The following is a 26,976-nucleotide window of genomic DNA, read 5'->3' on the forward strand; positions in this document are numbered from 1 at the left end:
CAGGCATGGAAGTTCAGGGGTGACTTTGGGCTAGGTATTATCTCTCAGCTTCTCTGATAGGATCACCATTAGGGTAAAATTAGAGGGAAACGTATATTATGTCTACTGTTTTGAGATACAGGTAGTCCTTATAACAGTTCATTTACTGACCATTCAAAGTTACAACAGCGCTGAAAAAAGTGACTTATGACCATTTTTTGCACAACCACTGAAGCATTCCCATGGTCACGTGATCACAATTCAGACTCTGGGCAATTGGCTTGTATTTATGACTTGCTTTGTCCCAGAGTCATGTGATCACCTTTTGCGACCTTCTGACAAGCAAAGTCAGTGGGGAAGCCCAATTCACTTAACAACCGTATTAGTAACTTTAACAACTGCAGTGATTCACTTAACAACTGTGACAAGAAAGGTTGTAAAATGGGCATAACTCACGTAACAATTTTCTCACTTATCAACAGAAATTTCGGGCTCAATTATCATAAGTCGAGGATTGCCTGTACTAGAGGAAAGCAGAATATAAACCAAATAAATAAATACATACTTTATTTGCTTTCTTTTCATTTGCTTCTTTCACCTTTGACCCATCTGTATTATATAGCCAGTTTGCCTATCTCCCCACGATCATCTTCTGTTTATTTTAACTGTTTTTTTTACAATTAAATTACTCTAGTAGCTTACATGAAGCTTATCTCTTTCTCCAGAATGCACACAATTGGGGTTTGTACTGCTTCCCTTGGCTCACTGGGCCTCATGCGATTCTTTGGCCTGTCCTGGACATGGAGTATTGCAGCTGCTTTGGGCATTTATATTGGCACTGGTGGGTGGAATTTCCTCCGCATCATCTTCAAGACAGCCCTGAGAGATTTACTGTAAGTACATTTTCTTCTTATGGTTTAATATCAGGATTGTTGTATTCATCAAAATGTTTGTTGCCCTAAATAATAAATCAACCTCAGTCCTTTCATAGGATAAGGATGTAAATTCTCCCCTATCAAGAGCTCTGATAACTACTTTTTAAAAATACTACTCTAAATACTTTTGTCCTTCTCTTCCCAACTATCCTCCCAAATGAAAGTTTTTAAATCACAGAAGTATAAATGGATGGTTATAGTAAATAGACTTTGTTGCCAGTGTTACCATATTTTTCGGAGTATAAGACGCACTGGAGTATAAGACACACCTTAGTTTTTGGGGAGGAAAATAGGGAAAAGAATCTGCTTACCAGATATACCAGACATCTGGCTAGCATCCTTAGTGTGGTCAACTTCAGCACATTATTTTATCCCCTGGTTAGGACTTTAAAAAAAACCTTATTCAGTGAGTGTAACAATAAAAGAGCTTGCAAGTGCATAAGAGCGGGGAACATCGTTAGCATCTGGCAAGTTAGAGCAATGGAAAAAACCCTGCTTCGGCTTGGAAAACATTCTTCGCAAAGAGTAACAATGAAAGAACCTGCAAGATTAGATCTAGGAAGATTGTTAGCACCTAGTTAGGGCTGGGGAAAAAAGCTTCAAAAAAACCCTATCGTACATTCATAGTATAAGATGCATCTGAATTTTCAGCTTCCTTTAGGGAGGAAAAAGGTATGTCTTATACTCTGAAAAATAAGGTAAGTAGAAAAAGGCTGGGAGTGATAGAACTTCAAGTAATAGTTTTCTGTTTATTTTGGGTATAAAATAAGCAAGAAAACATCATCTGAAGGATTTACCAGAATGTTCCAGAAACCAAATATTATGTTTATATGCATCTTAAAGAAAAAGACTCTTTTGGGGGATTTAGAACAGCTGGTTGTTAAAACACATTTTAAAAAATATAAATACAGTGATCCCTCGATTTTCGCGGAGGTTACGTTCCAAGACCTCCCGCGAAAATCGATTATCCGTGATATAGCGGCGCGGAAGTAAAAACACCATCTGCGCATGCGCACCCTTTTTTCCATGGCCGCGCATGCGCAGATGGTGGAGCCGGGGAGCGATGAAAGTGCAACTAATATTAGATAAACATCTACAGTATCTAAATAAATAAAATAAACATCTCGCCGCTCGTCCGTTCGCCTGCCCGCCTGCCGCTCGTCCGTTTGCCCGCCCGCCGCTCGCCGCTCGTCCGTTCGCCCGCTTGCCGCTCGTCTGTTCGCTCGCCCGCTCCACCTATCTTTCTCCTCTGCTGCAAGAGAGGCGGGACAGGCATTCTCCGGAGGCTGGTGGGTGCACGAGAGAGGGAAAGTGAGAAAAAGAGAGAGAGCAAGAGGGGGAGAGATAGAGAAAGAGAGAGAAGGAAAGAAAGAAAGAGATGAGAAAGGAAGGAAGAGAGTGAGAGAGAGGAAGAAAGAGAGAGAGAGAAGAGTGGAAGGAAGAGAGAGAGAAATGATAGAAAAAAGGGGAGAAAAAAAGAGAAATGAGAAAATGATTGAAGCAGAGAATGACAGGAAAGAAAGAGAAAGAGACAGAGAAGTGACTCTTGGTGATGACGTATGACGTCATCGGGTGGGAAAAACCGTGGAATAGAAAAAAAACCGTGGAGTATTTTTAAATTATTATTTTTTGAAAAACCGTGGTATAGCGTTTCGCGAAAATCGAGACCGCGAAAATCGAGGGATCACTGTAGTATTAATAAAGTGCTAATCCCCAGACCATACCTATTGTGATAAGCTGTCTTCCTTTTTTTAAAAGAAAGAAAGAAAAGCATTCGCTGAAAGTTGAAGGGCAGGAGACACCTTTGGGGCTGAATTTGTACATTATGTGAAGCCACAATTTGCATAGTCATGCTTATTCAGTTAGTCATATCTAACTGAATAAATTAGATATGCTGGGTATATGTTAGCATATGCAATATGCTAAATATGAATCAAGTAAACTGTATTGTAGTTTTGTATGCTATGTATGCTAAGTCTTGTTTGAATTCACCATTCTCAATCTGCTTTCTTTCTGGGAGATTAAGCAAACACTTTACCAGCTGCTTTTCCTTTGATTTTCTGTAGACTTGTGTACAGTTGAAGAATCTTGTAATTATTCATAGTGTGAAATTCGTGCTCAGCCAGCAGCAGATAATTCTTATTTATATGTTGTAGAAAATATATGCCTGTGTCAAGATGGGAGCGGATTTCACTAACTGACTATAATATTTATCTAGGAAATAAAATCTATGTGTCTAAACTCTATGTGCACTAAATTGGTTTCTTACTATTTCTACACAGATGTTTGTTTTTTGAATTGGGGTGCCTCCTCGTCTGCCTAAGCTCCTGATTAGGACATTCACAGTGAGGAGGGATAGAGGAACTTTTAAGAGGTCATTTACCTCTACTAATGTTTGGTCCTCTGTGGAATCTTCCCAGTACCTTTCCTATGTCTGACACTTCACTTTTCTCTTGCTCTGTAGCTGAATTTGGCATCTAGTTTTTTGCATGTACCCTTAGGGTCTTTTTCCTTGTTAAAAAGATTTAGGGCTGCTGCTCTTACAAAGGCTGTTATAGTGACTATAGTGACCATAGTCAGTGCCCTCTGGATCTCTACTTCCTCCCAGTTGCATGGCAAGTGAGAAATAACAGCAGAGAATAAAGCGCCTCTTAAGAATATGGAAAGGGCAATTCATTCTTGAAAAGGCTCCTGTGTTTCCTTCCTGGCACAGCTTGGGTGACTATGATAGGCCAGCTTTGCTGGGCATCCTGCCAAGAGCCTGTTACTAAACCAGCCTCTCTTTCTTCATCTGCCTAAGTTCCTGATTAGGACATTCATAGGGAGGAGGGATAGATGAGTGCTTAAGAGGTCATTTATCTCTCCTACTGCTTGGTCCCCCTGTGGAATCTTCCATTCTCTTCTTTAACCAATCATAAAAGTACTTCTTCTATTATTACCCTGCATTTGAGGAAAATAAATGTGCTAAGTATGGTACAGCTAGTTGACCTTGTGGAAGTATTTGTGATATTTTTCTCGACATTGAAAATGCAGCTTTTGAAGTGCATCATTTCACAGCAATCAAAACAAATATAAAATGTGGACAGGAAAATAAGATTTTCTGTGAACTGTTAATGGGAATTAACCTAAGACTTTTTTGTGCAATGTGATAAAACTATAAGTTATTTATAGATACCTAAATATATTGAATGTAAATAGATTGCTTGATGTTTAGAAGTGGATGTTGCATTGGTTATAATATGCTTTACTTCCACTTGTTCAGTTATACCAGATGTATGTTTTAGTCCCATGGGAATGTCTAAAATGGCCTTATACCAAATGAGTCATGGTCCACTTGATAAAGAATTGCCTTCTCTAACAAATCACAATTGTACAGTTTCTGGATCACAGGCTTTACCAGTCATAGTTTATAAGGAATTGAATCTGAGATCTTATTCAATTTGGGGTGAAAGGTCTTCTGAAGTCATTTCCTCAATTGTATTTCATACCTTTTGCTTGATCAGTGAACAGAGATATAAATGCCGATAGAAGGGAACAAAACTAATGGAGATTGGCTGGAACAAGTAGAAAAAGTGAAGCCAATAATATCTGCCACTTAGTGATTTTTCTACATGTAGTATTGGCAAGCAGAAGGCCACAGTTTAACTGACAACTGCAATAATTGGTTGGAAGTATTTTCCAAAAAATCTTAAATTTATTGTTGCAGATGACTATTAAAAAAAAAGTAAACAAACCCAGATGCCTCCTTTGTGTAATTCATTTCACTTACACCTACTTTTGTTGCTTTCTTTATTCTCACAAACTGCCTAACATTTCTCTCTTTTTAGCTGAGTTTGTATCAGTGGAGCTGTTTATTGTTAAACATAGTCTTGAGTGCGATGCTCACAACACTGAATTATTCCCCCCTCCTTTGCTTGTTTTTATATGTCAATAGTTCAGAATTGTAGTTAAAAGAAGGAAAGTGACAGATAAGCTGTGGAGTGTGTTTTTAATATAAGAACTGTTTAATAACTTCCCTCGGCTGTGTGCAGTTATATATATACTGACATAAATCTGAGTACGCATACATGTTAGATTGTCTATTTATGCCATGTATATTGATAGTAGTTTCAGTGGCAGTATTTAGAATTTAAATTCCTTTAGGGGAGAGAACCTCAGAGATTTTATCTTGTCCTTATGAATTTTGTTTACAAGTGTATTAATAGAGCATATAGCAAAACCAGAAAGTGTCACCTGATGAGACCTAGGACATTTTCTGCCACTGCACTTGACCTATAGTACATTATTCCCCTTGAGAGCTGGCTGGCCCTGACCTTGATTACCTCTTGGAAGGTCTTGCATTTGGAACATAAGACATAGACTAAGATAGTTGGAAGGGATCTAGGAGATCTTCTAGTCGAACCTGCTGCCCATGGCAGGCTATCTATACCATTCCAGATAAATGGTGATCCAGTCTCTTCTTTAAAACCACCAGTGATGGACCACCCACAACTTCCAGAGGCAGAAATTTCTCCTTAGTTCTCGGTTGGATCCCTCTTTGATGATCTTCCACCATTACTTCTTGTCTTGCCCTCAAGTGCTTTGGAGAATAATCCCTCCCCCCCCCCCCTGTTTTCTGTGACAGCCTTTCAAGTTATGGAAGCCTGCTATCGTATCACACCCAGTCTTTCTCTTTCTTAGACCAGACATACCTAGTTCCTTCAATCGTTCATTATGTTTTAGCCTTCAGATTTCTTATCATCTTTCTTGCTCTTCTCTGCACTATTTCTAGGGCCTCAACATCTTTTTAAAAAATATTGTGGTGGCCAGAATTGAATGCGCTGTTCCAAGAATGATCTCATCAGTGCAGTGTAAATGGTGATTTTAAAACCATCCCTCTGTGGATTCAATTTAGGATTGTATTAGCTTTTTTGGCAGCTGCAGCATACTGCTGGCTCTTACCTAAGTGGTTGTCTACTAGCACACCTAGATTTCTCTCCCAGTTGCTGCTGTTGAGCCAGGTACCACCTATGTTTGTGCATTTATTTATTTTTTTTGGCTATGTGTAGGACCTTACTTTTCTCACTCCTGAATTGCATTTTATTGGATTGGGCCCAGTGTTGAAATTTGCTAAGGTCCTTCTGAATTTTGAGTCTACCCCCTAAAGCATCCTCTAAAGGATTTCTTTGAGGACTGGCAAGCATGGGGGGGGGGGAGTGGGAAGTGGGGGGGAGACAGGACAGATGGCTCATTTTTACCGTCCATGGCTTCCTGCTTAAAACAAGGTGTGGGGAGCCCACATGCAGCCCGTTTGGACAAGAAGAAGCACTGCAGGCTGGACCCAGGGGCCGCATTTAAGTACCCCATGGGCTGCAACCGGCCCAAGGGCCTTGAGTTTTACACTCCTGCTCTAAAGTGTTAGCGATTCCCCTCAGCTTGCTGTCGTCTGCAAATTTGATAAGTTCGCCTTCTATCCCCTCATCTAGATCATTTATGAAGATATTGAAGAATACTGGGCCTAAGACAGAACCTTGAGGTACCCTACTGCATGCTTCATGTAGTTGTAGTTCCATTGAGGTCTACCTGCTGAGTGCGGTTGGTCAGCCATTTGTGAATCTATCTATCTATCCCACATTGTTCTATCTTACCAAGAAGTGGCTGCTGTGGGTTTTTCTATCTGGTCTGAGAATAAGAAAGTGGTGTGAAGCCCATACAATGATTGTATGGTTCTTGAATTACCGTGATTATATTCTATGCTTTTTATTGTTTTAACATTTTGTATGGATGGTATATTTGTTTTATTACTTGCTTTTTTTTTTATTTGGCATTATTTATATTTTAATTGGAAATATATTTAAAGTCACAAATATGAGATGAATGATTATATACTATAAATTCAAACCAGCAAACAAACCTGCTATAGCTGTCTGTCTCCCATCAATTTGTAGAGTGCTACCTTCCTAATTGTGAACATAGTCTATTTCATCACAGGGAAAGATTTCCCAGATTGCAAGCAATTAGCATTCTTTTAACACCCAACTATTTTCAAAATGCAGCAATAAATCCATCCATTCAGGAATGTAAGTTTTGCATCATTCTGAGCATCCTTATTTCTCTTGTTCCCTTTGAATTGCTACAATGTATTTTAAACTGTGTAGTAATAGATGTGTTGTTGAGCTCCCCCCGCCCTCCGGCTTGGTAAAATAAAATTTTAATAAATAGAGTAAAACAAGAATTCTGCAACTTACGCCATTGTAATAGCTTTGGCCTGGATATGATTGTAGGCCAATATAAGAGTTATTAATTATATAAAAACAGATTATTTGTCAGGATGGCTGAAGATCTAACCAAGCAGATGTCTCATGCATTGCATCCATGCCTCAAACAATTAAAAACACTATTCTATAATAATTAATATTTCTTTATGCCTTTTTCAGGGGACTCTCAGTGCTTTTGCAGGTCAAATATGAACTGTATTATCACAGGAAAGCCAAAAATAATATTCCCAAGCTATTCCAGAAGATAGTCAAGAAACATCCTGACAAAGTGGCCTTGATTTATGAAGCTACTGATGAGAAATGGACATTCCGGCAACTGGATGAATATTCCAACAGTGTGGCCAACTTCTTTTACCAGCAGGGCTTTCGTGCGGGTGATGTAATCGCTATCTTTATGGAGAGCCGACCAGAGTTTGTAGGTTTCTGGTTAGGGATGGCCAAAGTGGGCATTGAGGCAGCTCTCATCAACTTCAACTTGCGACTTGACTCATTGACTTATTGTGTGAAAACCTCAGGAGCAAAAGCCATCATCTTTGGCGAGGAGCTGTCAGCAGGTATAATATATGTAGATTTGGGTTTGACTTCCTAACCTTCACTGTTTTCATCCTTGCCTTGACTCTAGTCTGGTGAGAACAGAATTTATTTCTATATCACGTTATTAAGTTATAAGGTATTGTAAAATACGAAAGCAAACGAGGACAATGGGAAGGGAAATAGTAGTATGAACAACTCATTTCTGTAAAGATCTGTCAATCAAATATGTAAAGCCCAAAGTCAAAATTTCATGCTTTTCCATATTAAGCACGGAGTTAAAAAGTGGTCTCCATGTTCTTTAATCAAAAATGGTCAGTTTTGCCATTTCAGCCAAGTCCATCAACTTCTGCAACCATTTGTCCATAGTAGGAATCAAAGTGTGCTTCCATTTTTGTGCATGCAATAGTCTTGCTGCTGTCAACATATATAACAACAAGAGAATTAATTTCTCTAGAGAAAATGCCAAAATCAATTGCCCCTTTGCACTTATTGGGCATGTCTGTGGAGATTCTCAGTCATCCAAGTTGGATTTCTGACTCAAGTTAGAATTGAAGAAGGTTCTTGGATAGGAAGCGAAATGTTTTCAAAGGAAATAAAAAACCATGAAAAAATACCTTTATTTTGTTTTTTTGAAAACAAGACAATTTGAATCCATGCTGGAAAAGGTTAGCAATTTTAAAAAGACAAAACTTTTCATGATACGGTAGTGTTTGGTATGGTGGTAAGATATTGCAAGTCAGGATGTAATCTGGGAGGGGGTCCTTATAATTTGAATACTGTTATTAGGTTTTTTCTTTACAGTTAGAGAAATGGGTGCCTTCTATTTTAAAATTTTAATAAAAGGGACTGATTTTTATCTTGCAGCAATCTCTGAAGTGAATGGCATCCTGGGAAAAAATATGACCAAGTTCTGTTCTGGAGATTTTAGACCTGAATCCTGCCCTTCAGATACCAAGCACTTGGACCCTCTGCTGGTGCAGACCTCAAAATCTCCACCAACTCATGTTTCAAACAAGGGATTAGATGGTATGTTTCCTTGCAATCAGCGTTATTCTGATGAGGAGAGAAAGGGCCTAGGGTGTTGAGGTGTGGTACAGGGAGAGGTTTTATATGACCTTTCCTCTGGATTCGTGTTATTAGTTGTCCTGGCTTAGTTCCACAGAGAAGAGGAGGTAAAAAATAAAATTCCCCTTTAGGGCCGTGTGCTTGGTTTAGCTGAGCAAAACAGGTTCTGACAACCTGAGCTGTGAACTATTTTCGGGGAGATTTCCTAACCTGTGCCCTGCATTTGAAACAACCATCTCCCTGGGATGGGTAACCTGTCAAGCAGAAATAACTAACAGAAACTGAACTCAGCCTTGCTGCTGTGCTTTCTTCCTAGATCGACTGTTCTACATTTACACCTCTGGAACAACTGGAATGCCAAAAGCTGCCATTGTGGTGCACAGTAGGTGAGGAAGAGTACTTGCCCTTGGTTGTTACCTATCAATATTCAACATTTTTATTTCTGGAGATTTTAATTATGTGGACAAATGAAAGAGGCCTTGGGGTGTAACTATTTCTCCCATTGAAGGAAGATGCATGCATTCACAGTCACAGTGACCTGCAAACGCCCCTAGTGTTACCATTTTGTTTCTGTGGAGAATAAGGAAAAGAGCCTTGATGGAAGTATGCAAGAACTATTATCTAAGCAAAAGTTTTTGAAAGAAATTAATACAGTGTTCCCTCGATTTTTGTGGGTTCAAACTTCGCGGATAGCCTATACCACGGTTTTTCAAAAAATATTAATTAAAAAATACTTCGCAGCTTTTTTTCTATACCACGGTTTTTCCTGCCCGATGACATCATACGTCATCGCCAAACTAATAATTTTTGCAAATAAATAAAAAATAATAATTATTGTTAATAAATAATTATGTTTATAAACATCAATAATATAATATAATATAATGGTGAGTAAATGGTTGTTAAGGAATGGGAAATGGTAATTTAAGGGTTTAAAGTGTTAAGGGAAGGCTTGTGATACTGTTCATAGCCAAAAATGGTGTATTTACTTCCACATCTCTACTTCGTGGAAATTCGACTTTCGCGGGCGGTCTCAGAACGCATCCCCCGCGAAAATCGAGGGAACACTCTATTTGAAAATGAATCAAGAACTCTTAGAATTCAAATATGATCAGACAATGTAGCAATTAGAACATTAGATTACTTTTAGGAGACCCAGATTCAAATCCCCACAGTTATTGTAATAACTGACCACTATTACTAACTCACTACATTAGCCTAGCTTTTTCACAAGTTTTTAAGAGGATAAAACAAGTGGCAAGGATAATAAATTCAGCAATATTCAAAAATAATTTTAAAGGAACATTTCAAACCTCACATAAGCATGAGCACATCACCACTCTACTATTCATTAATGCTACAGCTCCCCCCCTCCCTTCTCCTTCCTCCCCTCTTCCCTGGGTTTCTACATAGACTTAAAAAATAGTATACTGCTTGAGAGTCATAATAATTAGCAGAGTCTCAAAATTTCTCCAAAAGCCTACAAAAGGAGGAAAATTTTAATGAATAGTAAAAATGTGACGTTCACACAAAATGTAATTTCCCTAATTTTTAAAACATGCATAGCACTAATGTGCAGCCATGAGCTCCTGAAGGAAGCTTTATATACTAAAAAAAAAGGCTCTGCACATTTGCAGAAGCAAAAAAACAACTGTTTTTGGACCATAAGATGCACCAGAGTATAAAGTGCACCAAGATTTTGAAGAGGTAAACCAAGAAAAAAAAGTTTTTGCCCTCCCCCAGGATTACTCTGTAGGCCTCCTAAACCCTCTGCACTCCCTGTTTTTTGCTCATTTTTGCCCCTCCAGCCCCCAGGATCACTCTATAGCCCTCCCAAACTCTATGTGTGCCCCCTTTTTGCCCTCCCCATCCCCCAGGAGCACTTTGCGGGGATCCCAAACCTTCTACGCACCCTGTTTTTGTGAAAAATGGAATGCACAAGGCAGGGGTTTTGGAGGCCAAAAATGGATGTATTCTGTGTAAAAGATGCACCAACATTTCCACCCTCTTTTAGGTGGGGAAAGTATGTCTTATACTCCAAAAAATATGGTGTGTGTGTGTGTGTGTGCGTGTGTGTGTGCGTACGTGTGTGTGTGTGTGTTTGTGTGTGTGTGTGTTGGTAAAAGAATTATTCACTCACAGTGCGGGACACTGGAGGATACAGGAAAAAACTGCTCTTGCCCTGTAAAAGTACAACTGCAACTTTCTTGGGAAAGTGGCTCAATAGAGTTTGTTTGGTTTACAAGATCTGGTTCAGGTTCTGTATTTCTTTACACAGAGAGAAACAGATAAAGGGCTGATTGAACAATAATAGCAAAGTTAAATAGATGAAGAGTTAAAAGAATAAAGAGAAGATTTAATTAATATTTTAAGAGTTACTCTTTTTAAAAAAACAAAAACTGTTCCCCTCTATCTTGCAACATCAGTTTGTGTGACTTGAGCTAAAATAATCTTCCCATTGTTTTTGTTTGAGTCATTGAGTGTATAGGTCAGTGATGTCAAACCTTTTTGCTATTGCATGGCAAAAAAAGTGGGGGGGGGGGGAAAGCATATGGGGATAGCTTGCGTGCGTGCCCACCCCCATAATGCAGTCTCTCCCTGCGCACTGTCCCCATATGCATGCACATGTGACCCCCCTAACGATCCCCATGCGGCCCGTTGCATGTTTGCGTGACACACACATACATGCACAAGTGTGTTGCATCCCTCCCTTGCCCATTTTTGGTCTTGCAAGCCTCCCTTCAGGCCGGCGCGTCTCTTACTCTGGCGCTGGATGCTCTTTTGGTGCAGACTCAGCTCTTGCAGCATCGCTGCTTGTTCTTGGTGGCTGGCGAGGGGGTTCTCCTCCAGAATCCCAACTGCAAATGGGAAGTTGCCCTCTCTGTTTGCTCACCACTGAAAACAAGCAGACTCAGTTACTATTGTGAAGTGAGGATTTGTAGTTTCTCCTGTATACTTTTCTGAGATGTATCCAGCAGTGCAGTCCAGGTGCCAACTGAGCACTGTGCAGGCCAGTATTTGTATCACTGGTTCTCTGCAAACCGAAACTGTCCTTCGATCCTAGAGAATATTCACAAATCTTTTGTGTTATATAGTACCAGTTAAGTGCAACTCTACCGATAACCTATTTTTTTAACTTTTATTGCAGATATTACCGAATTGCTGCTTTTGGTTATTATGCTTATCGTGTGACCACAGATGACATAATCTATAACTGCCTACCACTGTATCACTCAGCAGGTAGGCTGGCATTATGGCTGAATGGATGGAGGTTGGCCTGCGTGTTACTAGGGGCATTCTGCTAATGTTCCCCGGGGTTCCTGGCAAGCTTATTCTGCTGACTGTCTTTCTCTTTCTGTCTCTTAGGGAACATCATGGGTATTGGCCAGTGTGTGGTTCATGGCCTGACGGTAGTGATTAGGAGGAAATTTTCTGCCAGTCGCTTCTGGGATGACTGTGTGAAATACAAGTGTACAGTAAGGAGATCCCTGAACTCTTGCTTGTAGGCACCACTATTAGTAGTCGATGGGAGCAAATGCAACTTGGGGAAGGCTGCTTGGCAAGACAGTTACTGTACATTTTAAAAAAAGAGCCAAGAAAAGGCAACAGTAATGGGATGAGGGCAAACTGAGAAAATACTTTCCTTACGATATACTGGTGTAGTCTTTCATAGCTGGCATCAATGAAGCACTCATGTGCTTTCAGGCTGAATGGCTGTAAACTAGTTTTCCTTTGCCCTGACCAGCCACAGGTGCTGGCAAAAGGTCAGGGTGAAAGAGAATTAGACCATGACCACTCAGTTTGAAAGCTCATCACTACTTTAGATCTCACTTGCAATTCAACATAATACTTCAATACTGTGTATTTGTTCCCAACACTTCCCAAAAATTTAGAAAGGCTAGAAGCAATAGCAATCATGGAAGGGTAATCACTATTAAATCATTCATTCACAGCTACTGTATTGTTAAGCTTTCTTGCTCAGATACTTGCATGAAGTGGAATTGAGGCGTAACCAGAAATCATTTTTAGTAAATGCTACTAAACCTATGCACTAAATGCAGCAGCAGCTGCAAAAACAAATTAATGGCCAGTGGCAGAGTGAGAGGTGCAGAATCTCAGTAGATCATAGATCAGGAACAGTTCAGCAGGACTCTCAGATGCCAGCAAGTTCATAGCATTGAGAGACTCTTCATTTTCTGGAGTGGAGATAACGGAGTTTTATCCGCTTTTCCTGGCTAGATGTCATAATAAGCTTTTGTTATTGTTGTTGTAGTTTGGGTAGTACACTTCAATTTGCAGACCTACTGGGAACAGGGTTGTCAAATTCGAGGTCTGGGGATGGATTCAGCCCACGGGATGCTTAGATCTGGCCCACTGGGCTGCCCTGGAAGCAGCAAAGAACTGGTCCTCAGTGTCTCTGCCAGTGAACATGGAGCCGAAGAGGGCTACATGCAGCTTGGTTTTTGCTGCCAGAGAGTTGCAGGAGGCCATCGCAGCCAAAAAAGCAGCTTGCGAGGGCCGCAAGAGGCACTCCTATGCTCCGTTTTTGCTGCCAGAGGGTTGCAGGAAGCTGTTGCATCCAAAAATGGAGTTTGGGAGCCTGTTTTTGCTGGCAGAGCACTCAGGCCGCCACAGGTGGCCCCAACGTAAATGTTGAGCTGGCCACACACACACTGTCCCCCCCCCCCCAGGTTAAACACAACACTAATGCGGCCCTCAATGCAATTAAGTTTTATACCCTTGCTAGAGGAAATCCTTTGATTTTTTGGCCATATTTTCCTAAGTATGTGCATTTTGGATAATATAAGCTTAAGAAGGGAAAAAGTCAATCTGCTCCCTCTCAATATCTTGCATGTCACTATTCTAGGTACCAAACTGACTTAGCCTTTCTTGTGCTTTGAGGTTTGAAACAAGAAGTAGCCTCTATTCTAATACAGTGATACCTTGTCTTACGAACTTAATTGGTTCCGGGATGAGGTTCGTAAGGTGAAAAGTTTGTAAGACAAAACATTGTTTCCCATAGGAATCAATGTAAAAGCAAATAATGTGTGCAAACCCATTAGAAAAACCAAACTTTAAGGCTTAAAGAAAAGCGGCAGGCAGATAAAGTGAAGGCTAACGGAGTGGAGACGGAAAGCGAGGAGAAGTGAGGAATGGAGGTCCTAACAAAGGCTAATGCCGTCCCGAGTCTGCAGAAAGGGGCGGCATACAAATCTAAATAATAAATAAAATAAAATAAATAAATAATGCCACCCCAAATCTCTCCCAAAATCGCCCCTTCCAAACCTTCCTATATATTGCCCCAAATTGTTCCAAAAATCACCACTCCAAAAGCTTCCTATCTTGCCCCAAATTGCTCCAAAAATTGCCACTCCAAAAGATCCTAACTTGCCCCAAATTCCTCCAAAACATGCCCCTCCAGCTGCTTCCCATGCCACTCAAATTGAGGTCCTAACAAAGGTAAATGGAGTGAAGAAAGGCAGCAAGGAGAAATGAGGCATTTTGAAAGGAGAGGTGAGTTTGGAATACTTTGGAAGTGATTTGGGGTAGCTTAGGGAGCTTTTGAAGTGCGGTTTTTGGAGGAATTTGGGGCAAGAGAGGAAGCTTTTAGGGGAGCGATTTTTGGAGGAATTTGGGGCAAGAGAGGAAGCTTTTGGGGGAGCGATTTTTGGAGGAATTTGGGGCAAGAGAGGAAGCTTTTAGGGGAGCGATTTTTGGAGGAATTTGGGGCAAGAGAGGAAGCTTTTAGGGGAGCGATTTTTGGAGGAATTTGGGGCAAGAGAGGAAGCTTTTAGGGGAGCAATTTTTGGAGGAATTTGGGGCAAGATAGGAAGCTTTTAGGGGAGCGATTTTTGGAGGAATTTGGGGCAAGATAGGAAGCTTTTGGGGGAGCGGTTTTTGGAGGAATTTGGGACAAGATAGGAAGCTTTTGGAGTGGCAATTTTTGGAGGAATTTGGGGCAAGAGAGGAAGCTTTTAGGGGAGCAATTTTTGGAGGAATTTGGGGCAAGAGAGGAAGCTTTTAGGGGAGCGATTTTTGGAGGAATTTGGGGCAAGAGAGGAAGCTTTTGGGGAAGCGATTTTTGGAGAAATTTGGGGCAAGAGAGGAAGCTTTTGGAGTGGCAATTTTTGGAGAAATTTGGGGCAAGAGAGGAAGCTTTTAGGGAAGCGATTTTTGGAGGATTTGGGACCAGATAGGAAGCTTTTGGGGGAGCGATTTTTGGAGGAATTTGGGACAAGATAGGAAGCTTTTGGGGGAGCGATTTTTGGAGGAATTTGGGGCAAGATAGGAAGCTTTTGGGGGAGCGGTTTTTGGAGGAATTTGGGACAAGATAGGAAGCTTTTGGAGTGGCAATTTTTGGAGGAATTTGGGGCAAGATAGGAAGCTTTTAGGGAAGCGATTTTTGGAGGATTTGGGACAAGATAGGAAGCTTTTGGGGGAGCGATTTTTGGAGGAATTTGGGACAAGATAGGAAGCTTTTGGGGGAGCGATTTTTGGAGGAATTTGGGGCAAGAGAGGAAGCTTTTGGGGGAGCGGTTTTTGGAGGAATTTGGGGCAAGATAGGAAGCTTTTGGAGTGGCAATTTTTGGAGGAATTTGGGACAAGATAGGAAGCTTTTAGGGGAGCGATTTTTGGAGGAATTTGGGGCAAGATAGGAAGCTTTTAGGGGAGCGATTTTTGGAGGAATTTGGGGGAAGAGAGGAAGCTTTTAGGGGAGCGATTTTTGGAGGAATTTGGGGCAAGATAGGAAGCTTTTGGGGAAGCGATTTTTGGAGAAATTTGGGGCAAGAGAGGAAGCTTTTAGGGGAGCGATTTTTGGAGGATTTGGGGCAAGATAGGAAGCTTTTAGGGGAGCGATTTTTGGAGGAATTTGGGGCAAGAGAGGAAGCTTTTGGGGAAGCGATTTTTGGAGAAATTTGGGGCAAGAGAGGAAGCTTTTGGGGAAGCGATTTTTGGAGGATTTGGGACAAGATAGGAAGCTTTTGGGGGAGCGATTTTTGGAGGAATTTGGGACAAGATAGGAAGCTTTTGGGGGAGCGATTTTTGGAGGAATTTGGGGCAAGAGAGGAAGCTTTTGGGGGAGCGGTTTTTGGAGGAATTTGGGGCAAGATAGGAAGCTTTTGGAGTGGCAATTTTTGGAGGAATTTGGGACAAGATAGGAAGCTTTTAGGGGAGCGATTTTTGGAGGAATTTGGGGCAAGATAGGAAGCTTTTAGGGGAGCGATTTTTGGAGGAATTTGGGGGAAGAGAGGAAGCTTTTAGGGGAGCGATTTTTGGAGAAATTTGGGGCAAGAGAGGAAGCTTTTGGGGAAGCGATTTTTGGAGAAATTTGGGGCAAGAGAGGAAGCTTTTAGGGGAGCGATTTTTGGAGGAATTTGGGGCAAGATAGGAAGCTTTTAGGGGAGCGATTTTTGGAGGAATTTGGGGCAAGAGAGGAAGCTTTTGGGGAAGCGATTTTTGGAGAAATTTGGGGCAAGAGAGGAAGCTTTTGGAGTGGCAATTTTTGGAGAAATTTGGGGCAAGAGAGGAAGCTTTTAGGGAAGCGATTTTTGGAGGATTTGGGACAAGATAGGAAGCTTTTGGGGGAGCGATTTTTGGAGGAATTTGGGACAAGATAGGAAGCTTTTGGGGGAGCGATTTTTGGAGGAATTTGGGGCAAGATAGGAAGCTTTTGGGGAAGCGATTTTTGGAGAAATTTGGGGCAAGATAGGAAGCTTTGGAGTGGTGATTTTTGGAGGAATTTGGGGCAAGATAGGAAGCTTTGGAGTGGTGATTTTTGGAGGAATGTGGGGCAAGATAGAAAGCTTTTGGAGTGGCAATTTTTGGAGAAATTTGGGGCAAGATAGAAAGCTTTTGGAGTGGAAATTTTTGGAGGAATTTGGGGCCAGATAAGAATCTTTTGGGGAGGCAATTTTAGCAGCGAGATGGGGCGAAGGAAGTGGCAGGTTAGTGGGGATTTTGGCAGCAGGATTGGGCGGCTGCAGGAAGCAGAGGGCTAGAGGGGAAAGTGGCAGGGAAATGGGGCAGCTCCGGGGATCCCCGCCTCAGGTGCAAGCAAAAGGGGGTGGGGAATTCTGGGGGGGGGGGAATTCCCATACAAGCAAATGGGAAATCCCGGTGGTGACAGTCACAAGGCAGGGGAATCCCTTCGGCAGTCAGAGAGTGCATGCGCAGTATGAGAGTGCAGGCGCAGAAAGAGAGCCCATTAACCCGGGCTCAGGTTTGTAAGACGAAAAGGGTTTTTACGACGAGGCAAAGAAATCTTAAACTCTGGGTTTGTATCTCGAAAAGTTTGCATGACGAGGGGTTCGTAAGACGTGGTATCACTGTACTTTAATCCTGGTCTTTACTTATTCTGTCAATTGCCAATTTAAGCATGCTTTTTTGGAGCAATAACCCAAAAACAAACAAACAAACAAAAGCTTACATTAAAGAATTGCTATTCTTGAGCATTTATTTTGTTTAATGTGGAGTTAAATAGTGCCTTTAAGTAAGAAGCAGAAAACATTTATTGCACTTTGGAAAAGTTGGGATTCTTAAACCTGTTGGAGTCCCACACTGTTATTGCCGATTGTAGAAAACAGAGTTAATAATATCTATAAATCAATTAATTTGTGTAAATTGTTTCAAAGGTTTATTTTGCTGCCCTTATATAGCATAATCCTAGGCAGTTCACTGTAGTAATAAAAGAGTAAAAACATAAAAAGCATTTTTAAAAATGTCTTCTTGGCATCTTCATCAGCTTATAACTATATTGTGGATTTCAAATGGAGAATGCAAACATTGATACATTCATAATGAACATTTAGCAGTACTATTTTTTATGATTCCATAGTGAATTGTATTATCTTTCATTAGTTTTCGATGTATGAACAGAAATTTAGTTTGGAAAAAGAAAATGTTTAAATAAATATATCTGTATCAACAAATTCTGTCTCAGAAAAAGCAAGTTTTCCTGTTTCTAAGACAGTGGTTTCAATCTATGAGTTGCAAATATTTCATTACTCTTTAAAATCATGCCTTTCTTACTTTTCAAAGATCATCCAATATATTGGGGAGATTTGCAGATACCTGCTGAATCAACCAGTGCGAGAGGCAGAAATGCAGCACCAGGTGCGGCTAGCTATTGGAAATGGCTTGAGGCCCACCATTTGGGAAGACTTCACACAGAGATTCCAAATCAAACAAATTGGGGAGTTCTATGGTGCTACCGAGTGCAACTGTAGCATTGCTAATCTAGATGGAAAGGTAAATTGAGAAGTTGTGTATTTGTACTTTGGATACTTTTTTTAACCTAGCTTCTTCATGCAAGGATGAGGCAAATGTTTGTAAAATCTGTAGCATGTGAGCTTTCTCAGCTTCATTTTTGCATCCTGGATATCTGTATACATAAAAGCGAAAACCACTCAGACATTAATCACGAAATCTCCAGAACCATAAAGCCTACAAACTTGAAATTTGCCACATATGTCCCTCTTAGCTTCTAGGTGCTCAATAAGAAAGGATTTTTCAAAATGACCATCGGAGTACTATTATTTCTTATATTATTATTAACAAGCTCTGATGCTAAGAAATTCTACTCCCTTCTCCCAACCTGAAAATAAATCTGATTTAAATGCAAAACACAAGCAGAGGAGTTTCAGTTTCACTTTTGCTTTCACAGGAGCAAGCAGCTTTATTATAGAATAGTTGAGCTAAGCCACGCACAGATTCTTTCCTGACTCCTTCTTGTTCACAGGGCAAATACTGTTTGAGTTTCTAAACACCCCTCAATTCTCACACACTAACAGGACACTAGCCACATGAATGCCAATGGATGCTAGTAGGCAGAGACAGATTTTTTTTCTTCTTATTTTCCTCAGTTCAGACGAATCTGTTCCTTCTACTGTAACACCGGTTAAAAGGAAAAGAAGCAAAAAATACAGGAAAATATTTACAGATGTGATTAGGAATATACAAGTAAGGGAAACTGCTTGTTTCTCCCATGGGTGGTTCTATGTGGTATGCTCCAGAGTCAGTTCACCTGAAGCCTGGTCATCCTCCAGCCAGAGAGCAAAACCAGGAATGTTGTTTACAGGGAGGTCCTGAGCATTGTTTTTGTAAGCCGCCCTGAGTCCTTCGGGATTGGGTGACATAGAAGTTGAATGAATGAATGAATGAATGAATGAATGAATGAATGAATGATTGAATGAGTACGTACGTACATACATACATACATACATACATACATAAATAAATTCATCTGAGGGTTGAATTGAAAGTCTATGCTATGCAAATAATGCAGAACCTTAGCTTACCATCTCTAACAGAATAATACAGTCACTTTTTAAACTACTCATTAATTTTCAAGCTTTAAGTGTCAATTTATCAAGCCACATCATATAGTTTCATAGTAAAGCATGGTATCAGGTAGTCTATATATATAAAAGCTAAATACCATTCATGAAATCTCCAGAACGGCAAAGCCTACAAATTTGAAACTTGGCACTTATGTTCCTTTTGGTTTCTAGGTGCATGCTAAGAAAGGATTTTTTGAAATGACCATCAGATCATTAATTTCTTATACAGTAATATATTAATTAACATGCTCTGGTGCTAAGTAATCAGATGTTCTACTTTCCCTCCCCACCTGAAAAGAACTCTGTGCCAACTGCCAGTTGCCTTATATTAACATGCTCTGATGCTAAGGAGTTACACCTTCTACATAAATTTTCAAGCTTTAAATGTCAACATATCAAGCCCTGTCGTAACTACTCATTCATTTTCAAGCTTTAATTATCAATTTATCAAGCCCGATCACATAGTATAGTAACAAAGCATGGATATCCAGTTACAAGTGTACCATATTTTGCATAGCTATCTATCTGCAATGAAGGAGCATGCCCTTTAAAATCTCTTGGCTGGATATCAGGTCTACAGTGCTGTGACTGTATGAAGGCAGGCAGCTGGGCTTTTAAAGTCACTGAAGAAGTGATTGGATTAGTAGGAAAATCCCTCCACAGAGAAGGTCACTATTATTGTAGATATGACAACAATTTGTTGACTCTCAGCAAGTTCAGTTACTACTCTGTACTGCTTGTTGCCAGTTCAGGGCTAATAGCATTCTCTCTCCAATGCTTTGGGCTTTTATCAGTATTTGTTTAATTTACAGATTACAAAAACTGGGGTTGCAGTAACATGTTGCAATATATTTTATCCATTAATGTTCCTGATTAGAAGTCTAGAAACCATGGAGATCTTTTCCCCCTCATGCCAGACCTCAAGTCTTTCCTCTGCTGTACTATATAGCACTAGAAACTTTGCCCTGCATGTTTTATTCATACACAGAAAATGAAAAGCAAAGCATTATTTTTTCCCAAAATCCAAGAAGGAGAAAACTTTTTGTCTCCTTCAAATTTTAATCCCATTCCTGGATTTTAAATGCAATTTGCCAAGAGCCTGAGCAGGGCTAACTTGGGGCCCCAGTGGGGGCATCCCATTCTGGAGGTGGCAAGTAATTAGATGGAGATTCCACTTCTACCCTGTTTATGCATTGGCCCTTTTTATCTACTTTGTTATTATTTTTAATGTTTTAATTTTAATGGCCACTGTTTCAGTATTTTTTTAATCTTCTACCATATTTCCCTGAAAATAAGACCTCCCTTAAAAATAAGCCCTCCCCCCAAAATACCACTTCCTCTGGTTAAGGTTAGGGAGACAGGGCTGGGGATTAGGTAAAACAGCAAGAGGATCCCCGTCTTGCTTCACGCACCCCAAAATAATAAGACTTCCCCAAAAATAAGGCCAAGGGCTTATTTTGGGGTTCAGAAATATAAGACAGGGTCTTATTTTTGGGGAAACACAGTAATTGTATTATTTAAGGTGCTATAAGCCACCCGGAAATTCTCAATAATGAGATGGGCAGCATTTAAATGTAATAAATAAAATTAATTTATATGCTACCCATCACACTATTGAGAAAATCTGGGTGGCTTACAAACATCATAAAAACAAAGTTACACAATATTAAAACGTTAAATATTACAATGAACAGAGATTCAATGTTAAAAAAATACTATTAGTTGGAGCTAGAATTTTTTTGCTACTCTTACTCCAATTGGCAGAGCCAGGTTTTGAGGGTCTTACAGAAGGCCAAGAGGGTAGGAACAGATCTCACTTCAAGGGGCATGATGATGTTCCAGAACCATGGCAGAAAAGTTCCTTCTCCTGGACTCTGCTAGCCAGAGTTCCTTGATCGATGGGGTCTGCAGAACGCCTCTTCTGCCAGCACAAGCAGGGCGGGCCAGTCCCAATGTTTGCTTGCTCCCCTCAAGTGATACCTTACCGTTCTATAGAGCCTGGAAAGTCACAAAGTATTTTCCTAGCAAATAATAATCTCCTTAGAGAAATTTGGAGGCCTTCTTTGCTATTAATATTTTTTACTCTCAACAGGTGGGAGCCTGTGGCTTCCATAGCCGGATTTTGCCAAATGTATATCCTATCCGCTTGGTGAAAGTTAATGAGGACACCATGGAGCTAATACGTGGCACAAATGGCCTTTGTATCTCCTGTCAACCAGGTAAATAAGTCTGACAATGCTTTATGCCATAATTGTAACTTGGAGAATAGAGGTTCCTACACAATGTCAATCCTCCAGGAATAAAGCTGATCTGGATATTGTTAATTATTAATGGTTGTGTCCACATTAATCAAGGGCAAGGAGAATTTGCAGGACTAGAGAAATTTAACTAGTCCTTGCTTAACAATAGTAATTGGCACTGGAATGTCTCTCATCAGTGGTGTGTTGTAAAGTGTGATGGCACCAGAGGTGGTATGCAGGCAATTCTGACCGGTTCTAACGAACCGGTAGTGGAAATTTTGAGTAGTTTGGAGAACCTGCAAATATCATCCCTGGATGCCACCCCCCCACCATCTATCCATTACCTCCAGAGTCCCTGCAGATCAGCTGGGTCTTATTTTGTTGCCCTGCACAGGAGAAAGGAGCTGGAAAGCAGTTAGTGGGGTGGGGAAGGAATGGAGATTTGCAGTATCCTTCCTTCAGGAGTGGGGAGAGATTGGGGATTTTGCAGTATCCTTCCCCTGCCATGCCCACCAAGCCTCATCCCGCCCATAGAACTTAGTAAAAAAAAAAAATTTGAATCCCACCACTGGATGGCACACTACCACGCCACTTATGATGGCAGTTCATGCAGGTCTGGCTGCTATCATTACGTCCCACACGATTGTTAAGCATACCATCACATGATTCACTGTTTGCAACCTCTTGCTGGCTTCCCTATTGACTTTGCTTGGCAGAGGCCAGCTGTGAATATTGCAAATGGCTATGTGTGTGACCACAGACACTGCAATATTATTATTGCAAGCCAGTCACCGAACTCCCAGATCTTGATCAAATAACAGTTCTAATTTTGGTCGTTAAGTGAGTGCTTGTTAAGGACTATCTGTGGATGCCATTTTAAAGAGGGGAGATGATAGAGCATTGTGCAAGAGTACAAGCCTTGCCCATTCACCATGAACAATATTTAATCATGTTTTAAAACTACCTGAATAGTTGGAGGTAGCACACAACTAAGTAAACAAATGTGTAAATGAAGACAAGCAAATGACAAACGGAACCTTTGTAAAACAACAAAGTTAATCACTGATATATGAAAGTCAAGAACAAAAAAGAACATATTTAATAGTGGCCTAAAGAAAACAGGCTGAGTATCATATTAAAAAGTGATAAAAGCAATTAAGGAAAAATGCTAGAGAAAAGGTTACGATACATAATCAGCTATTCAGTTTAGAAAATTAATTAATTGCAGATTATATATGTAAGCTGTACCTTGGTTTACAGGTTACAGATACAGTAGTCCCTCGCTTTACTGCGCTTCACCTACTGCGGCTTCACTTCATTGCGGGTTTTCAAGAAATATTAATGAAAAAAATCATGCGCAGATCTTCGCTGGTTCGCGGGTTTCTGAGGAAGTCAATCGGCAGATTTAACCAGCCCGCCGAACTTGATCGGCAGGTTTTTCAAAAAAAATATATCTAAAATTGTAAATACTGTATTTAAATACTGTATCTAAAATAAATACTGTGTGGGAAGGGTTTATAAACACTTAAAACAATGAAAACTTACCAAACAATTACAATATAAATACTTAAATAAGTACTATCAGTCGATAAATTCCCCATCGCGGATTTCACCTATCGCGGCCGGGTCTGGAACGTAACACCAGCGATAGGTGAGGGACTACTGTACTCGTGGATTTTGTTTGGGCTGCATTTGAAGCAGATCATCTTGATCTGAATTTCCATAACCAATTGAGGTTCAGAATATAACTGGTTTTTTAAAAATATTTTTTGGGAGAGGGGGGCAGCTCAAAAACAACCATTACAAGAGAATGTATTTTTAGGACAAGACACACTTAGAAATAGATATTTAGGCTTTAAAACACAAATACATAATCCTTTTAAAAATTTCTACTTTACAATGGAATCAAATAACACTTTATATTGAATGTACTTTAAAAATAAAAACCCTGCATTTAATTGTATTTCAGTCCTGCAACTTTCAGCTAGAGTTATTGCTGCAGAAGACTTAAAAGATGTTTTAGGGATAGTAAGAGACAAAATTTAAATCAAATGAATATTCAATAAGAATCAGATTGCTAGGTGAAAAGTAGTCAATTGTAATAACTGTATTTGTGTCTCAATTTTTATCGTGATGTTCTGCCAAAGGTAATAGCACATATTAAAAAATCCATCCAGGTATTCACAACTGCTATACCATAGAATGTATTAATTATTATATTTCTTAGGAGAACCTGGACTTCTTGTGGGCAGGATAAACCAAGAAGACCCCTTGCGGAGATTTGATGGCTATGTCAATCAGAATGCAACTAACAAGAAAATAGCTTATAATGTCTTCCAGAAAGGAGATCAAGCTTATCTTACAGGTATTCTTCATGTCCTTGTCTTGGTCCCTTTGTGTCCTAGGATATTTTTGTAATTTTGAATTATTCATATATTATAGTCAAAATTACAAAATGATATAGTAATATAAGTTCTTCAGAAACTAAAGACATATTCAAATATTCAAAATTCTTTGTTAGCATAGATCTGTAGAAGTACTTGGCAACAAATAATATCTCAAATAAACCACTTAATACTTATAATGAGTTCAGTTGTTGCTGCTTATACATGATTCAGGAACCAGTATTTTGTAAACATAGACATGCTCCCAATATTATTCCTTCATTTAACTTAACTTAAAAACTGATGGTTCTGACCATCATTCCCGAGATATAATTTATATATAATATATATGATTTTTCTGTCCCATTTACCAAATCATTTGTGCATGTTTGTTCTTGATCCATCTGTTGTATCAGTAATTGGTAAACAATATGTTTATTGTATTCTAGTCCTCATTTGTTGGGGTGGTGGGAGGCAATGCCTCAGTAGTTAAAGATGTTGAGCTTATCAACTGGAAAGCTGATAGCCCGGGTTCAAGACCCAAGTGCCGCACAATGGGGTAAGCTCCCATTCTTGCCCCAGCTCCTGCCTACCTAGCAGTTTGAAAGCATGCAAATTAATAGATGAATAAGTATCACTTTGGTGGGAAGGTAACAGTGTTCCTTGTGCGTTTGGTGTGTAGCCATTTATTTATTTATTCATTCATTCATTCATTCATTCATTCATTCATTCATTCATTCATTCATTCATTCATTCATTCATTCGATTTTTATGCCGCCCTTCTCCTTAGACTCAGGGCGGCTTACAACATGTTAGCAATAGCACTTTTTTAAACAGAGCTAGGCTATTGCCCCCACAATCCGCGTCCTCATTTTATCCACCTCGGAAGGATGGAAGGCTGAGTCAACCTTGAGCCGGTGATGAGATTTGAACCGCTAAACTTCAGATCTACAAGTCAGCTTCAGTGGGCTGCAGTACAGCACTCTACCTGCTGCGCCACCCCGGCTCATGCTGGCCACATGGCCACAGAAAACTGCCTCTTGGACAATGCTAGCTCCCTCAGGCAAAAGGATAAAAAAGATCAGCACTGTCCCCTAGATTTGGACACAATTGGACAGAGAAACCTTTATCTTTACCCTCATTTGTTGAACTCCCAGATGGAAGATAAGAGTTTGGTAGATGCACAGTCTTCTTGATACATACTAAAATCCTATTCTCCCGCAGGAGATGTCCTAGTGATGGATGATCTTGGCTATATGTACTTCAAAGACCGCAGTGGGGATACATTCCGTTGGCGTGGGGAGAACGTTTCCACCACTGAAGTGGAAGGAATCCTCAGCCACATTCTCAGCAAGACAGACGTGGCAGTTTATGGAGCAGAGGTACCAGGTAATTTAGAATTTAAAAGTTAAGGAATCAGCAAGGTGGTCTGTCAAATTCAGAATCCGTTGATACTGTGGAGATGGGAGATATAATAAAAAGAAAGAAGAGGAAGGCAACTCGAAACATTCACCTACATTAACACCTGAAAAATCATTCATTTATATTGATCTTAGGGCTGAAAAAAAATATCTTGAGCAGTAGCCATAAAGTGATAGAGAAACAAGAGTGCAAAGTGTTATGATGAAAGAAATATTACAGGAACGCCAGCTATTTGGTATTCATTTTGAGACTTGAGCAGAAATAGCTGTCTGAAAAGATGTAAAACAGGCCATTAGTAGAATGAGAAGTTGAACCTCTTCTGTTTAATAGCAAGGTGTTGTACTTTGCTGGGTCACAAGCATCAATTGCTCCTTTAGAAGCCTTTTTTTGTGTTGGCTCACTATTTGAACAAATAGTTACTACTTTTGGTCTTAGAGAAAACAGCGACATAAGGGATTTCTTTGTTTTGTTTTGCAAAGCTGCTTCAACTTTCCACATGAAGAATGTATGACAGGGAACAGCTCAGTGAGTTATTTGATGTAGCTGGTTGAGGTATAATATTTATCCCACTTCCTAGCCACTAAGCCACTAAGTTAAATATTAGTACACTGTGCTAATGGCGAACAGATACCATGCACAAATAGAAGTCCCAGGATCTTCTGTGGTGATTTACAATTAAGAACTTAAGTGAGAGAATACAAAAGCCAGGTAGGAAAAGAGGAGAGAAACAAGTTGCAATAAATATATTTGCAGCCTGTTGAAATCATTTGACATATGTTTGCTGCAATAGCTGGCTAGTGTTACATAAATAACTCTTCCTGTTGCAGTGACAGGTCCACTGACAAATGGAAGAGAGTTATTTAAAAAAGTAGAAAAGCAACCCCCCCCCCCTCTCGCTTATTCTCTGCAGCTAGGCTCCTTTGCTATGGAGCTGGAATGCACAGCTGGATTGGATCTGCAGCTGCCAGTGGCTTCTTTGTGAAAAATGTACATATTAGAATGGGCAGTCTTTATCATTTTGCCTTATGCTGGTCTGTGAGCATAATAAATTTTTTGCTTATTTCCTTTTCAATTTTAGGAGTAGAAGGCAAGGCTGGAATGGCAGCTATTGCTGACCCAGAAGCAAAATTGAATCCTAACATTCTGTTTTTGGAGATACAGAAAGCATTACCTCCATATGCACGGCCTATCTTCCTCCGATTTCTGCCAGAGGTTGACACCACAGGTAATACAAACCGAAAAAAAGTTGCCTAAGTTTAAATTAAAAGACCAAGATGGGATACACTAAAAAGATAATTGAGAGTATTTATTTTTATTAAATTTATTTGTTGTCCGTGTTGCCACAAGGTGATTCTGGTTGGTTTACAGTATTAAAAGTGATAAAACCATAACAATAAGAATACAAAATTATAATTCAAAGATGGGAGGGGAAGAAATGCCAAAGTGGGCTCTATTATTAGTCTATTATTACTACTACAGTATAGCTATTTTTGACATCTGTTTTATGTTCAACCTTTCTGTTTTACTTCTAAACATTGCTAATTGTTTTGCTCTGTACCGGTCTTTGAAATAAACCTTGAAGTAAGTCAGAAACGTATGTTCAGAACTAGATAATTTCTTACTTTACTAGAGAGTCTGGTGATCATGCAATTGCATAATCACTTCTTGTGAATTGGCATTAAGTTAGTTGTTCTGGGCTTTGGATGAGAAGTTTAAAAGCACCTTCTATTTTCAGAGAGATGGGTTGAAGGGAGGAGGGCAAAAGACTCCTCAGCTAGAGAAACAAAGATAGGAGAGGAAGTTCACTGTCTGGTGTCAGC

The 26,976-nt window shown here is 40.0% G+C and overlaps 1 protein-coding gene across 2 annotated transcripts in view; it reads left to right on the forward strand.

Moving 5' to 3' along the window:
• The window catches only part of SLC27A1 (solute carrier family 27 member 1), a 36,864-nt gene that overhangs the window by 6,804 nt on the left and 3,084 nt on the right, over positions 1-26,976 (forward strand). For both annotated transcript variants that reach the window (XM_070741092.1, XM_070741091.1), the window contains exons 2-12: positions 705-872; positions 7,331-7,725; positions 8,570-8,731; positions 9,087-9,156; positions 11,919-12,010; positions 12,137-12,246; positions 17,810-18,019; positions 21,203-21,329; positions 23,578-23,715; positions 24,959-25,123; positions 26,235-26,381. In XM_070741092.1, the coding sequence (XP_070597193.1) occupies positions 705-872; positions 7,331-7,725; positions 8,570-8,731; positions 9,087-9,156; positions 11,919-12,010; positions 12,137-12,246; positions 17,810-18,019; positions 21,203-21,329; positions 23,578-23,715; positions 24,959-25,123; positions 26,235-26,381 (1,784 nt within the window). The remainder of the gene's footprint in view (positions 1-704; positions 873-7,330; positions 7,726-8,569; positions 8,732-9,086; positions 9,157-11,918; positions 12,011-12,136; positions 12,247-17,809; positions 18,020-21,202; positions 21,330-23,577; positions 23,716-24,958; positions 25,124-26,234; positions 26,382-26,976) is intronic.

This window comes from Erythrolamprus reginae, chromosome 2 (assembly GCF_031021105.1).
Source record: "Erythrolamprus reginae isolate rEryReg1 chromosome 2, rEryReg1.hap1, whole genome shotgun sequence".
Lineage (NCBI taxonomy): Eukaryota > Metazoa > Chordata > Lepidosauria > Squamata > Dipsadidae > Erythrolamprus > Erythrolamprus reginae.